The sequence below is a fragment of the Schistocerca serialis genome, chromosome 4 (assembly GCF_023864345.2).
Source record: "Schistocerca serialis cubense isolate TAMUIC-IGC-003099 chromosome 4, iqSchSeri2.2, whole genome shotgun sequence".
Taxonomy (NCBI): Eukaryota; Metazoa; Arthropoda; class Insecta; order Orthoptera; family Acrididae; genus Schistocerca; species Schistocerca serialis.
In genome coordinates this window covers 854,546,968-854,561,561 of record NC_064641.1, presented here as the reverse complement: position 1 = coordinate 854,561,561, position 14,594 = coordinate 854,546,968, and the positions used below count along the sequence as shown (strand labels likewise).

Genomic DNA, 14,594 nt, shown 5'->3' with positions numbered 1-14,594 from the left:
TTTACTTTCACTGTGTGAAGGAGTCTCACTACTTTTTGAGCTTACATCATGTCCAGTCTCTCTCCTTGACTGTATAAAGCAAGTACAGATGTTACAAAAGAAGTCTGGTTACACTACGTGGTGACGGTGTGAATGGAATAACGAGATTTCCGATGTGAAGAAAACAACGCACCAGTTGCTTTAAAAAGTATTTATAACCAACTATTGTGTTATTTGTTCACATCGGCATTCTTCAAAAACAGTTGCTGAAAAAGATGACCATAATACAAATGACAAGATGGGTTTTTGCGGTGGGCAGAGACGTGTGAGGCGATGTTCTGACGTAATTGACCAACAGAAACTGCAACGTTTAACTTCACCATGCAATTTTGACACTGCAACTGCTAGGTCGCTGGCGTTTGCTGAATAAAAAAATAAATAAATAAATAAGGACAGGGAAGTCGACATGAAAGGTTCCACACGAATTCGGTATGTGACGAAACCGAACGACGGACCCATCGGACACTTTTCGTTGTGCCACCTACATGCAGTCACCATTGTTGGCAAAGAGGTTATCGCTAGGCGTAAACGTGCCTCGTTTTCTTTTCAGTTCTTGCACCAAGGGGGAAAGGCACGCAGCTAGCTTGATGTACAGAATATCCAATAATAAATTAATACGTAAACATACATATATAAAACTGGCAATATATTTACAACGTGGAGCCCATATTTTTATAGGCCGGTACGTCGATATTTTTTCATCGATATATCGATACCTCTTTCAATAGACTGAGTGCTGATACCGATATTTCTTAAATATATCAGATTACCGATATTTTCAAAAATATCAACAGTTCCAACCTCGAGTTGCCACGCTTTGTTTTCTGTTCCCGCCGTACCACTGACGACAGACAATGTAACACGGTGTGAAGCCACAGCCCTCCCGGATACAGAGTGGCGTTCCGTGCTGTTCAGTACTGACTGTGAGTCTCGCTAACGCTTGAGGCGGTCTGACGACCAGGCCACACGTCACAGGAAGCTGCCAGTCTCGAGACGCATACCTCTGCCGCTTCTCCTGTCATGATGTGGGAAGTTACTGGGTATCACAAAAGGATTCTTCTGGTAACTGCTGAATAGAGGGCAGGTGCTCGCCAGCACGTTGACAGAATGGTAAACCTTGTTAGCACGACATTCATACTGGGGTCGCAGATGGCGTATTCAAGCAATATAAGTCAACTACACTGCAGTTCACATCACAATCGACTTGACCTCCATGCCTGGTCTCTGATTTGTCACCCGTAGTGCATGTCTAGGATGGCTCCAGTCTTCATAAACTGACACAGCACGTGCCTCAGGAATGGTAATAAATTCCTCAAGATTGCATTCGAATTCTCTCTGCTTCCACGCCTCAACGAATACAACAGTCCATTCGTGCACATGGTGGTCACTCCCAATACTGATGTTTACTTCCGTTCGGAATGGAACAACGTTCAGTTACTGAATACTCGTTACGTGATTAACATCTCCACAGAGTCTGATAAACTTCGGAATCTTGCTTTATGATGTTAAAGGACCCCACACACGCATCACGTGGCCGACTGAACAATTTCGTGGCACCCTACACACGTCCCGACTAACTGTTCTCAGCGATTTGTTTATCCAGAGTTCGTTGATTTTATGTTTTACGAGATCGCCTTTGGTTCACAAAGGATCGAAAACTGGGGTTTGCTTTGGCTGCTTTAGAGGTACCAAGGCCGGAAAAAGAAAGAAAGTGAGAGAGAGAGAGAGAGAGAGAGAGAGAGAGAGAGAGAGAGAGAGAGAGAGAGAGAGAGAGAGAATGCTATGGGCAAAGAAGTGGCCAATTCGAGGAAAGAAATTCACGCACGTTCTGTTGCTTAAGCAGATGGGAGCCGATGATTTTCGTAATTATCGAAGACTGGATGAATCATGCATTTCAGAGCTTCTGAACACAAAAAAAGGTCATGAGAGATGCTATAAGCTGCGAGGAGAGGCTGTTAGCTACATTACAGTTTCCAGTGAGTGGCAAATTCAAATTCAGTGCTGTTGTATCCCAACAGGCATTATCTAAAATGATATAAAGAGATGATAATGCAAATTTTATTAATTTATTTATGCTAACAGTAAATTTAAGATTCTGATTTCAAATGTGAAGAAGAAAGACTAGGAATGGTGGTGATGCACATCGCCCAATAAATGCAACAGATATAAAAGAAATGAAGCATTTAGCAACTGGGAAAAAATTTGCTCTTCCCAGCAGAAGGTTTGGATACATGCTGATTTATAAAACATATGTCCATTGACTATATTTCGGTTTTTAGGATTTACTTGCGATAACCCGCCCAGCGAATTTACGACGGGGGCCGGTGTGCTGGCCAGCCTGGATGTGGTTTTTAGGCGGTTTTCCACATCCCACTAGGTGAATACCAGGCTGGTCCCCATGTCCCGCCTCTGTTACACGACTCGCAGACATCTGAACACGTTCACACTATCCCATGGATTACACTAGACGCAGACAGCTGGGGTACACTAATTCCTTCCCAAGGGGGTACGGGGTGGCGGCAGGAAGGGCATCTGGCCATTCCTTCATAATAACCTCGCTAAATCCGATTCTAACCATGCCGACCCTGCAAAACTGCGGGATAAAGGCGCAAGCGAAAGAAAGAACGTATCGGAAATTAAATGTAAGGCCTACCTGTCTGTATTTCTATTTTTAGCTTTCATTTCGGGTAAGTATTGGAAATAAAATCTAAAAACCAAAATACAGAAGGTCGACGGACTTTTATTCATAAAATACGTATCTTTTACTCCATCTCTGTGTCATATGAACCAGTATGGATTCGTTAAAAATGAAACACGTGCTTCATACCTTCTATCTCTGTTCCTATATCCTCGCACGACGTGTCCCACAAAAATCTACAGTACTTAAGTTTCTCCAGAAACGCTGTCAACGTTACGTCCGCCTTTCACTCTGCCATGCATATTAGAACCATTTAAACTCGCGCGCATTGGCAAAATACTAACTTTTGTCGGGCTGTTGGTACGACAGCGCTGCACACGGCACGCTAATAGGATGAGCGCTACGTGTCCAATTTGTTGGTCGGTTGGTTCGTGTGTAGGGTTCTTCGACGCTTCACCATTTCCGCCGCTACATTTACTCATAGTGCAACACGCTAGTTAATTCCGCAGGTGCAGTTGACGACGGTGGTGGGCGCGGGCAAGGAGTGAGTGAGTGAGTGAGTGAGTGTACGGCAGAGGGAGACGGTGACGTATGACTTGGCAGCGACGCTCTCGGCCAGCAGGCGCCGCGGCGCATCAGCTGAATGGGGGCGCCGCTCGCTCGCAGGAAGGGCCAATTGCGCCCACTCAGCGACGCCGGGGCGCCGCTGATGCTGCAGCAGGTGAGTCCCCCGTCTCCAGGCGGGACACCTCACCTCACAGCGCGGTCTGCGTCTACATCCATTCACTCCGCGAACCACCTTTCAGTATGTGGCGGAGAGTACTTTGCGCACCACTGCCACTTCCCCTTTTGCTCTTCCAGTAGCATATGGCACAGGGTGAGCCTCCTAATTTTCCTCTTCAATTTTCGCGAGATAGACGCAGGAGGAAGCAATGTATTGGGTGACTTCTAGGAAAGTACAGTCTCTAAATTTCGATGTTAGACCACACCACAAGGCAGAACACTTCTCTTGCATCGCCTGAGTACAGTGCGCGCAAAATACTGTGGCCGCTAATTGCGCCATCGGCTGGGGAAGCGTGGGGAGAGCAGCAGTGTTGGGGGGGGGGGGGGGGTCGCTCAGAGCGCAGCAAGGGAAGTGCATTTCTAAACTGACGCCTGCACTCACTCACTGTTTTGGTAAATATTAAGCAGGGCCGCTCCACACCGACACTTGCATGGTGACCAATCAAAGAAATCTGTAACCTCTCTGGTCAGTATCTAAAAAGAATTCCGCCGAAAATTCAGCGATTTATTTTCTCCTGGTTTGTTAACCATTTGTAACTTTCAGTGATTTTTACAAAATGCATTACACTGTGCTGTCTGTGATAATGATATTCATTCTGCTATAGATTTCAGTCTTTAACTATCTCCATCTGATACAGCATATGTTGTCTTTTGTGAGTGAGGCGCCCGCTGTGGCCGAGCGGTTCTAGGCGCTTCAGTCTGGCACCACGCTGCTGCTACGGTCGCAGGTTCGAATCCTGCCTCGGGCACGGATGTGTGTGATGTCCTTAGCTTGGTTAGGTTTAAGTAGAAGTCTAGGTGACTGATGACCTCAGATGTTAAGTCCCATATGGCTCAGAGCCATTCGAACCATTATTTTTCTTAGTGACCCATCGTATTGTAATCTTGCTAGGATTCTCCATTTATATTGGTAATTATGGTTTTCAGAAGTAATTTTTGACAAAGCATGTACGACATGTGTTAAATCTGCTATAAGTTTTCTGCCGCTGAAGATGGTTTAAGACCGAAACCGGTAGCAGAAGAAATATCATTACCACAGACAGCACAGTGTAATGCATTTTGTAGAACTCTTACATGCTGTTGACCAGCGCCTAAACAACAGGTTCAGCGAAGAGTCAGGAGTGGGGAATTTTGAGTAAACCCTACGCAATTCTCTTGTTGTCACGTCAAAACCTGCTTCTTTTGCCAAAACTAGGCGGAATTTACAGTCTCACCTCATGAACATGCGCAGACGCAATTGCGAGACAATCCTGAAGCAACGGTTTATTAAGTGAGGAACTGAGGAAAAGTAAGGTCAGCATCTCATGAAAAAGCACATCCTCGGTACAAAATAAACGTATAAACACTTATGTTGTTCCAAAACTCATACCATTTCTCGTTTTAACAGTTCTCGATGGTCCTTAAAAATTACTTTCTTTCGTCGGCAGAGTTTGTAGCTAGTGGAATAACGCGATAGATAATGAAGCTTTGCACAATACCCATACGGCACAGTACCCTTCGTGTGATATCTTTTTACCAAAATATCATTTCGATACCTCATAAACAGTTTATGAAATATGAAGAATGCTGTGGATATTTGAAGATATGCGCGGAAAAACGGACTGACCATCAAATGCAAAACTCAAGAGATAGATGTTGCTCTCTGTTGCTGGTCTCACCCCTACACATCCTAATGTGAGACCAATGTCAACTTTGATTATTCCCGTACCCAGCAACAGATGGCAACACTTATCTCCAAGCTTCTGCATTTGAGGCTCCGGATTGATGACAAATATTCGATTTCCGTGGTACGAGTATGTTCTAAGCTACTTCCTTTGTTAGTAAACATTTCCTTCTTGAAAGCTAGAATGACCTGTCCTTTTTTCCGAACATTAGGAAAGCTTCGCTCCTCTTGAGGTCTCTGGAACCCTGCTGCTGCTGGAAAATGGTAAGTTCTTTTGCACACTCAGTGTAAAATTGAACTGGTATCCCGTCATGACCAGTAATCTTTCCTCTGTTGAACAATTTTAAATGTTTTTCTACGCCTTAGTCACTTATTTCCATGTCATTTTCTCGTTCGTGCGGTTTTCATACCACGTTTACGTGTTACAACATATGGAATAATACTAATAACAAATGCAGCTGCTTTCCTGTTTACACGCAACGCCAGAACAGATTTTACTAGTCCAATTTAGCGTCAGTTGTTTTACTCCTATGATCTCTGTAAATGAGCTGTTCCCATATCGCGGATGGTTTTCTTAAACACAACAAGCGAGCAATACAAAAACTGATTCCGTCCCGTCGATTTAATATTGCTCATGACTCTAGGACCCTTACTGGATTCCATTAACAGGAGAGACAGAGAGGAGAGGGCAGAGGAGAGGGCAGACGTCATCAGCACCCGAACAAGTACCCAATCTTTTGAGTTCCAATCTCGCCACTTCCCGAATGATGATGAAATGACGAGGACAACACAAACACCCAGTCCCAGGGCGCAGAAAATCCCTGACCCGGCCGGGAATCGAACCTGGGACCTAGTGATACACAGGTAGAGAGAGGGAGCGAGGGAGGGAGGATGGGGGAGAGGGAGAGCAAAACCAACGAAGATCAATGGGTTTCATCTCAGGTTTTTTAGTCAGCGCGAGTGCGTTATGAAAATGGTCAACGAACTTCAGTGGCAGACGGTACAAGAAAGATGTGCGTTTCTGTGTGTATGTGGTGTCTGTTCTTTCGGAGATGTCCGAAGGAATAGACGCGACATATATCATTGAGACGATGACGCCCACTGCCCCCTTCAGTGCACATGCATACCAAGCTCGTACTCTTAACGGAAATCGGCGAGATGCCTCGAGAAATGAGGCCGAGGAAGAGGGCACTACATCAGTAGTGTGTGGTCAAGTTTAGTAAGTAGGGGAATCACGGTCTGTCACAAATTTTCAATTTGCCCCATTGTTCTAAATTGTCTAATTTCTTTATGTTTCGTTTCTGTGTGGTTTACTAAGTCTGCGAGTACACGTTCCAAGAGCAATCAGTCAATAGATTGCTTCCGCTTATATATGCCCACGAAAAGATTATGAAGGTAGAAACTAGACAACTCAGATGGAGGTTTATCAGCAATCTTTCTTCCTGCTCACCATAAGGTAGTCTTAGGGAGTATAGATGTACACTACTCAAGAAAATATGTTTTAACATCACATCTACGCCAATTACTGCGTGCGAAACTAGTCACGCTTATTGTGAAAAAAATGCGGAGAGGTAACTGATCGAAGAGAATACTCTAACGTTTTAGGGACTTGTAATACCTAAAAATCTATTGATCACTGAAGACATTCTTTATCTTTTGCATACAATTTGCGAATATGCTGTCACCACCCATCGATTGTTTCAGACAGCCCATAAAATGCAGAGTGGGTATACTAATTTACAAATTAGCCAGCCACAGACGATATAGTGTTGTTGCCTAGTAGTTCACATCTTATTGTGTTTGGCGGAGGATAATTTTTGTATCACTTCCACTTCCCACCTTTCCTCTCCCAGCCACGAATAGATCGCGGGGAGAAGGATTGTTGGTAAACCTTCGTATGAGCTCTAATCTCACTAATTTTACCTCTACAGCCTTTTTTCGAGTTTTATGCAGCCGAAAGCAATACATTTGCTGACTAGTCTAGGTACGTTGTTGTTGTGGTCTTCAGTCCAAATACTGGTTTGATGCATCTCTCCATGCTACTCTATGCTGTGCAAGCCTCTTCATCTCCGAGTAAATACTGCAGCCTACATCGTCCTGAATCTGCTTAGGGTACTGATGTCTTGGCCTCCCTCTACGATTTTTATGCGCCACGCTTCCCTTCATCACTAAATTGGTGATCCCTTGATGCCTCAGAATGTGTCCTGCCAACCGACCCCTTCTTATAGCTAAGTTGTGTCACAAATTCCTCTTCTCCCCAATCCTATTCAGTACCTCCTCATTAGTTACGTAATCCACTCATCTAATCTTCAGCACGTACGGTATCAGAATTTTAACAGTAAACCAGACCAACACGCTACGCCTCATAGCGTTTGCCACGGAGAGTTGGAGCAGCAGTTTCTTGACGCTTTCGCTCTCACTAAATGGTACTGTGACGATACGTGCTGCTAGTCTTTGGATCTTCTCTATTTCCTCGATCAATTCCATCTGGTAACGGTTCCAGCCTGAAGAGCTATACCCGAGCCTCAGTCGACTGAAAACATTGTAAGAGGGTGGAACACGCGGATGATTCATCCGTTTGCATTGCTATGATTAGTTTTAAGTGTCCATTCCACATTAAACACGGAAAAAAACGTCTCAACAATGTTAATTTATCAAACGCACCACATCAAACGCGCATAGTGGGCCCACATTTAGAGGAGCAGAGTTCAAAAAGCCGCCGACCATCAAGTTAAAGTTTACATTGGTTTCCCTCAACCGAATGCTGAGATGGTTCCTGCAAAATTCTTACCCTGTCAAAGATTGTGGGGCATATTTAATGACGTCGTCAACGACAGGACAACAAACGAACAATACACATGAAATATACCATCAAGTCATACATATACGAACGCATACATGCTGATGCGAATATTGTATCCATCATGAAAACCACAAAAACGGTATGGAAGCACAGGCTTTTGGCTGCACAAAACTTCCGATAGTACGAATATCTTTGGAACCCATCGATGACGACACTTTACTGAAGAGGAAGCGTCAACAGATTTCTAATTATTAGTAAGAAATGAATATATTCCTGGGGCTGCGAATTTATCAGTCTGAATTGAAAAAGATGGCAATTGAACACACCCACACTGAGGATGGCGGAAACGCAATAAAACATGTTTGGTGTATAAAACAAAAGTACACGCAATTCCTTACAATGGTTGACGTTACGTGGGCAGTGCAATATAATTCAGAAAGAATGTATTAGGTATTATTGGCTACTGGGCTACATAATATTTGGAAGGATTAGTTTAAGCAGATTAATGGCGGTGGAGATCTGTTCACAAATAATTACCAGTAAATTACTTTTTTTTCCTCTTTCCAATGTGTTTCCTTCTATAAGCTACTGGTAAGCTTTTGCGCGAACATCAGCATGCACGACTGACGCACTGAAACGATATCGGTCCATTATTGACCCGGAACTCGCCTCTGAAATATTTGTTGCAGATTAGTTATTGAGCAGTTTCTAATTTTAGTCAGTGTATGAGAAAGCTCATGCTGTTCGGCGCGGGTAGTTCACTGACGTTAAACCGACAGAAAAATGTCAGAGTGTAGTATTAACTAAAAAGGCATCAATAACTCTCATGCAACCTACCACACAGAATAAATAAAACAAGCAGACTGGCCTTAAGTCAGCAACTCCGAGATTAAGAACTTCCAATTTAAAGTCCCCCGTTGTGTATTGTTTACGTTTCCGTATGAGCAACATAGTTACGAACTTAAAATTTTGACTATGGTGAGGTAAACATTGGGTCTGTAAAGTTCCATGATGCCAAAAATAGCTATAAATACGCATAACTCTTCGTACATAATAGGCAAAACAATACGCATAGAACCAAAATGAGTAACGCATTCTCACTGTCTGAACAGAAAGGTCAGGTAACTTTTTGAATGGTCAAACTACGAAATGATGCACTGCGGTCCTTCCTTGTACTAATTTGTTATGTAAACAAAACATCAATGCTTATAAACAGTCGTTTATTGGAAATTACATAGCAATCACTACGTAATCTTCAACGAGAGCGAGATTTGGAATTTGCCTACAAATACTAACAAGTGCTAGCCCGAACAGTGATCACATTTCTTCTGTTTCATTCGTTTAGCTCTGCCTTCAGCTGACTCTTATTTAACAACAATGAGACAGGAATTTCTTTTGCGCGGTTCCTGTCAAAAGCGACTGGTGTTGGCATTCCTGAACCGTCAATAAACACGTGACGTTTGCCTTTGCATACACACAGTAGCGTTGACGCAAGAACCTGCATACATCCAGTAGAAGGACAAACAGCTTATCACGCAAGTACTGTGTTACGAGGCTCGTGGAAACTATTATCCTCAGAACTCCGTCGTGTCTAAAGAATGAAATTACTCGAGCAATCCGTACTCTTGCTGGTATGCACAAAACAATGTAAGGCGTCAAGTTCTCCAAAGTTCAATAATAATATTTGCTCCTAAACAACTCTACAAGTACGCCGCGCTACTTTCACCGAACTGCCCAATATAAACAGCGAAAACAAATCCATCGACGAAAATTGTGAGTTTCATTCACAACATCCCATGTGAAAACGATGAGCTAGCAGATGTTTTAAAGACAAATCGCACTTTTGCTGATGTTCTCTCAATTTCTCAAATTCACAAGACATTTTTATATACGAGATCTGCTTTAAAATACGATACATCCGTGATACCCGACAAAATGTGAAAGAAACTATGGTACGTACCAATAAAGGAAAGAATCCGAAATCTGTAAATATTCTGACGCTTAAAATGCTTTGTAAATAATTTTGTATACAACGCGAAATGGGCGTTGGTGTATTTACTTCTTGATTTGTGATCTTAACAATATCGCACCGTGATGAAATGCTACTCAGCTCCCCACAACTGGGATGTATAACGTTGCACATGGTACTATACATTAGTTAGCACAAATATGTTGCTTTCAAAGCTTGGCGTGATTAAGGCTGCATAAAATAGTATCAAGTCTAATTACATACCTTGCAAACGGAGTGTGCTCAACGTTGTAAACATTGGTGATGGGTTCTTTCTTGATTAATTTATCCAGTCGATCTTCCACAACACTGAGGAGTCCAATGTGGTCAGAGTTCAAACAAATGCCATCAACAAAATTTGGTTTAGACATTTTTCTAGCGTAATAACTTTCCGCATGCAGAAGTTCTCTTCTAGAATTCAAAAAGAAGGAACGGTGTCGCGAAGAATCACACTCTTTAGCTGATATTTACTCTCTGGGGTCTCGCCCCCTTCTGAAGATGCAGATACATCAGATTACGTTCAAGACGAGATTTAAAGTTCAAAACACAGCGCGGAATTTCCGTTACACACACGTGTACTACAGCGAGCAAGCAAATACAGGCAAACGTCAACTAAATCCACGGTAATATCGTTATACTGTTTTCACTTCGAGTATGTGCGATGGCAAAACCAAATACAAGACTATACTATCATCGAAAGACAGCAGCACCACATATCACTCGAAACGACGGTTCATTACAGCCGCCTTCCTCGCTGCTTGTGATGTCACTGACAAAGAGTCTACACAACACGTTGCAGCAGCTAGCGCCGTCGGCTGAGCTGCTCTCTCGCGGTGAAGCGCGGAACTATTTCCACAACGTCCTTGGAGGGAGACTGATTTCCTAGGACTCTGTCGTAGTCAGAACTGATCTAGTTCATGACTCCACATGATTAAATTCTGATACACCACACATCGGTAACTGAAATGAGCATGATTAAATCAAAACTAAGAAACTAGGTAAGAAGGCAACATGTAGAATATTGGATTGCGATCCAAAATAAAAAAAAAAACATGGCAAGCTAATGATGCCAAAGCTATGTATTAGGAGAAGTACTATAATCCTGGCCTTGAGCAGGAGACACACAAACTCATTGTATGACTAATGGTAGGCCATGGGAACTTCAAGAAACACCTATACGCGATGTGTATAGAGAAAGAGGACTCTAGGTGTAGTCTGTGTGGTGAGTGAGGGAGATGAAACGGCACCTCACCGTATTCCAATGCAAAGCGTTGGAGATCAGAAGACACAGGAAATTCGGGGCACCAACTTCTGAAGAACCTGTGTCTAATAAAGAACTGGTAAAGGGTCTCCTACTACTCTTTAAGGGTACTGGTTGGCTTTACTAGAATCACAGTGAGTAAAATCTCACAGTAAACCCTGTTTTAATGCGTGCGATAGTGGGATTGAGGCCACTGTTGTTTTCATCTCACTGTTCAAATCAAAACAAATCAAACTGACACGAGTCAGTAGCAATAACATAATATAGAAAGTGATCCTAAGTGTGATTGCTGATGCGCTCACTGACGAACAATGTACGTGGTTTCCGGAGAACAACTTAATGTTATTATTTCCATTTTCGTTAAAATAAGGTGTGATTTAAGACCTATATCAAGTTTGATGAATCATAAATACTAGGAAATAACGTTACTTCTCTCACCACTTTAATGTTTTCCGATTTCAGTGCGAGTAAATGATCATTAATGAAATTGCAAACTTCAGTCTTGGTAATATTTTATTTTGTGTAGATATTCATGTACGACGGCGACGATCTACCATTCCCTGTCTTTATCTTTTTACAGATTCTGAGGCAGAGCAATTCCGAGTTATCATTTATGTTCGAATTACGCAACTCAATCCGTGCATACAATTGACCGGTCACGACTTCTGACCTTTTCAAAACATGTGTTCTAGATGCTGCTGTGAGCATGACTCGTTAAGATACCCCACTTAGCATTTTACTGACAACAGCTGCGTCAAACGTTGGAAATATGTCTCTGCGCTATCGACACAATCTTATCTTCAAAAAATTGCGAATCTTCTCATCCTTATTTCTTTCTTAGTACCAGCATTCGTCTCTGATTTGACACAGTAAGAAAACTGCTTAGTACTCGTATGTTGTTTACTTATGTTAACACTCGTCCCAGAGCTCAGATGTCCAAGGGTTGTAACACTGGTGATACTTTCACAGAGGTGCTAGATATCTTATCACCCCGACACAACATACATTGTCGTCGTTATTACGGTTTCACATAGTGCGAACTGTTACATGCCTTTTTGTTGCCTTTTTCACTGAGATCGCAGCAAAATTGTCGTAGTGCCGGACAAGAAGGCGATTCCGTCACCTTTGCTTTCCAAGAACATTTACCCCACAGATTGTTTTTATATTTTATTCTTATTTATTTTTGATGGGCTTCCCCTCTCGTCTTATAGCTCTCCTTCGCTGTCTAGCTTCGTTGCTTTATTGTTTCTTTGTCTTTGTAACACACAACTGGAAAGTAAAAGTCCTCTTCTGTGAAACTAAAAGTTCTTCCTTTCTTAAAACAAAGATACAATTTCTACCCGCAAAAAGAATATTCTTCATGAAATTAAAATTAGTTTTGTACTAACGAATAAATCCTGGCTCCCCCACAATCGTGGATCTACTCTCCAGCAAGGAAAAACCGACGGGTGAATTTCTTCTTTCTCTAGAACAGCAAAAGCTAGTAAGAACTTCTTTCTAGAAGTGTTCAGTAGCATCGGTCAGTATGGTAACACAGCGTCAAAAAACCGGGCAAGTTTCCTTCGTACAACGAGCAGTTTTTTGTGCTCCACTGTCAGGTAATACCACTAATCTGTTGTCTCACAGATTGAGCAGCAGCTACAACTGGCCAGTAGTCAGAGGAATACGTTGTGTTTCACTCTAGGATAAAAGAACTTGTCCGGGAATTGAGTATCTCCTGAACCGTACGCATTTGGCAAAGTACGCGCTTTGATTACAAGTTTTTGTCTCGACCATTGACAAATTTCAGGCTTCTCCCAGCATATTGGACGGTGGCGGCCGATATTACACTATCAAATTTCTTTCTCAAAGATGTGATCAAATATTCGTCAAATATATTTGACAAAGATCTTTGACGTGCCGCTAAAAAGGGGCGTTACACTGTCATCATATTTTTCGTCAAAGTTCAAGATGGCTGACAACAGCAACTTCTTATTAACCGCAGCAGTTGCATGTACCACAATTGTACTGTGTGCACATGCGGAAGAGAAGCGGGAGAAAAAAAGGAAACGTACCTGGGTGAAGCCGTGGGTTTCACGACGACACGATAAAAGCATTCAACAAAACTTAATAAGTGAGCTTATAGTGGAGGGCGGCAAGCCATACAACAATTACTTAAGAATGGATGAGCATACATTTCTGTATTTGCTCAGTGAAGTGTATCCTCATATCACAAAGCACAATACTCACTTAAGAACTGCTACATCTGCAGTAGACAGGCTCACTGTTAACACTCTGATTCCTTGCTACATGAGAGAGTGAGGTTAGGTTAGGATAGGTCAGGTCTCTGATCTTCTTAATCTATTTTTGTATTCAGGATGCCTCACGTTGTAAAGCGCCTCATCAGCTACATACATCTCTATTAATTTTGTAGTTGCCGGTACACACCAATTGTATTTACCAGCAATGTTTATGAAAGCACTACAGATGACAGAACGCTGCAGCGATGCCAGCGCTCCACATGGTAACATGTCACACTGCAGTGAACAGAAGACAAGCAACTTCTGATCAGATCTACAGCGAGTCCCTAGATTTGATCAAATATTGGACGACATTTGACAAAGTTCCCTATTACACCATCAAATTTCTTTGACAAAGATATTGGACAAAGAAATTTGACAGTATAATACCGCCCTAAGCCCTATTTTACGTAGTTTGCTGTTTCGTGGATAGCCCTGGGTCACACAGATCTTGCATTTGAATTGATCAGTGGGCTGTGAATATTTGCCCATATATGTCTCCAATCACTGCAGTTGTTCTCAGTTTCAACTGTGGTCGTATATGGATGGCATATTGCTTTCTACACTGGTGTCCAAAATTAAAGCAACAAACAGAAATTTTGCAAGGTTGGGTTTATTTCGCCACAAAACAGTATAAACAATATAGAAACAATGTAAAGAATCCAGAACGCAAACAACTGCAACATGCAGAACTGTAGACAAAAACGTTTTTCCTTTTTTCCAACTTAATGGAATTGTACACACACTCGGCCAACTGATTAATGTGCTCAGCATGGGGTGTGACCACCTCCGGCAGCAACACAGGCCCGACAATGACGGGACATGCGTTGAATGATGTCATCAATCTCATGTTGAGCCCATAACACCCATTCTTCCTGCAGAGTTGCTCGTAAGTCTTGGGGAGTGGTTGCTGGATGTTGACGTGATGCAACTCGTCTCGACAGTGCATCCCAGACATGCTCTACGGCATTCAAATCAGAAGAGCGAGCAGGCCACACCACGCATGCAATATCTTCCGTTTCGAAGAAAACATCAACCACCTGTGCTGTATGAGGTTGAGCATTATTGCCCTCAACACAAAGTCTGGGCCCACGGCACCTTGCAACAACAACACTAGAGG

At 42.6% G+C, this 14,594-nt stretch overlaps 1 protein-coding gene across 1 annotated transcript in view; it reads right to left on the bottom strand.

The window, feature by feature from the left end:
- LOC126473488 (uncharacterized) overlaps positions 1-10,694 on the bottom strand; it is a 378,095-nt gene extending 367,401 nt beyond the window's left edge. The window contains exon 1 of the mRNA XM_050100565.1: positions 10,160-10,694. Within this exon, the coding sequence (XP_049956522.1) occupies positions 10,160-10,305 (146 nt within the window). The 5' untranslated portion in view covers positions 10,306-10,694. The remainder of the gene's footprint in view (positions 1-10,159) is intronic.
- Between the last annotated feature and the right edge of the window lie 3,900 nt (positions 10,695-14,594).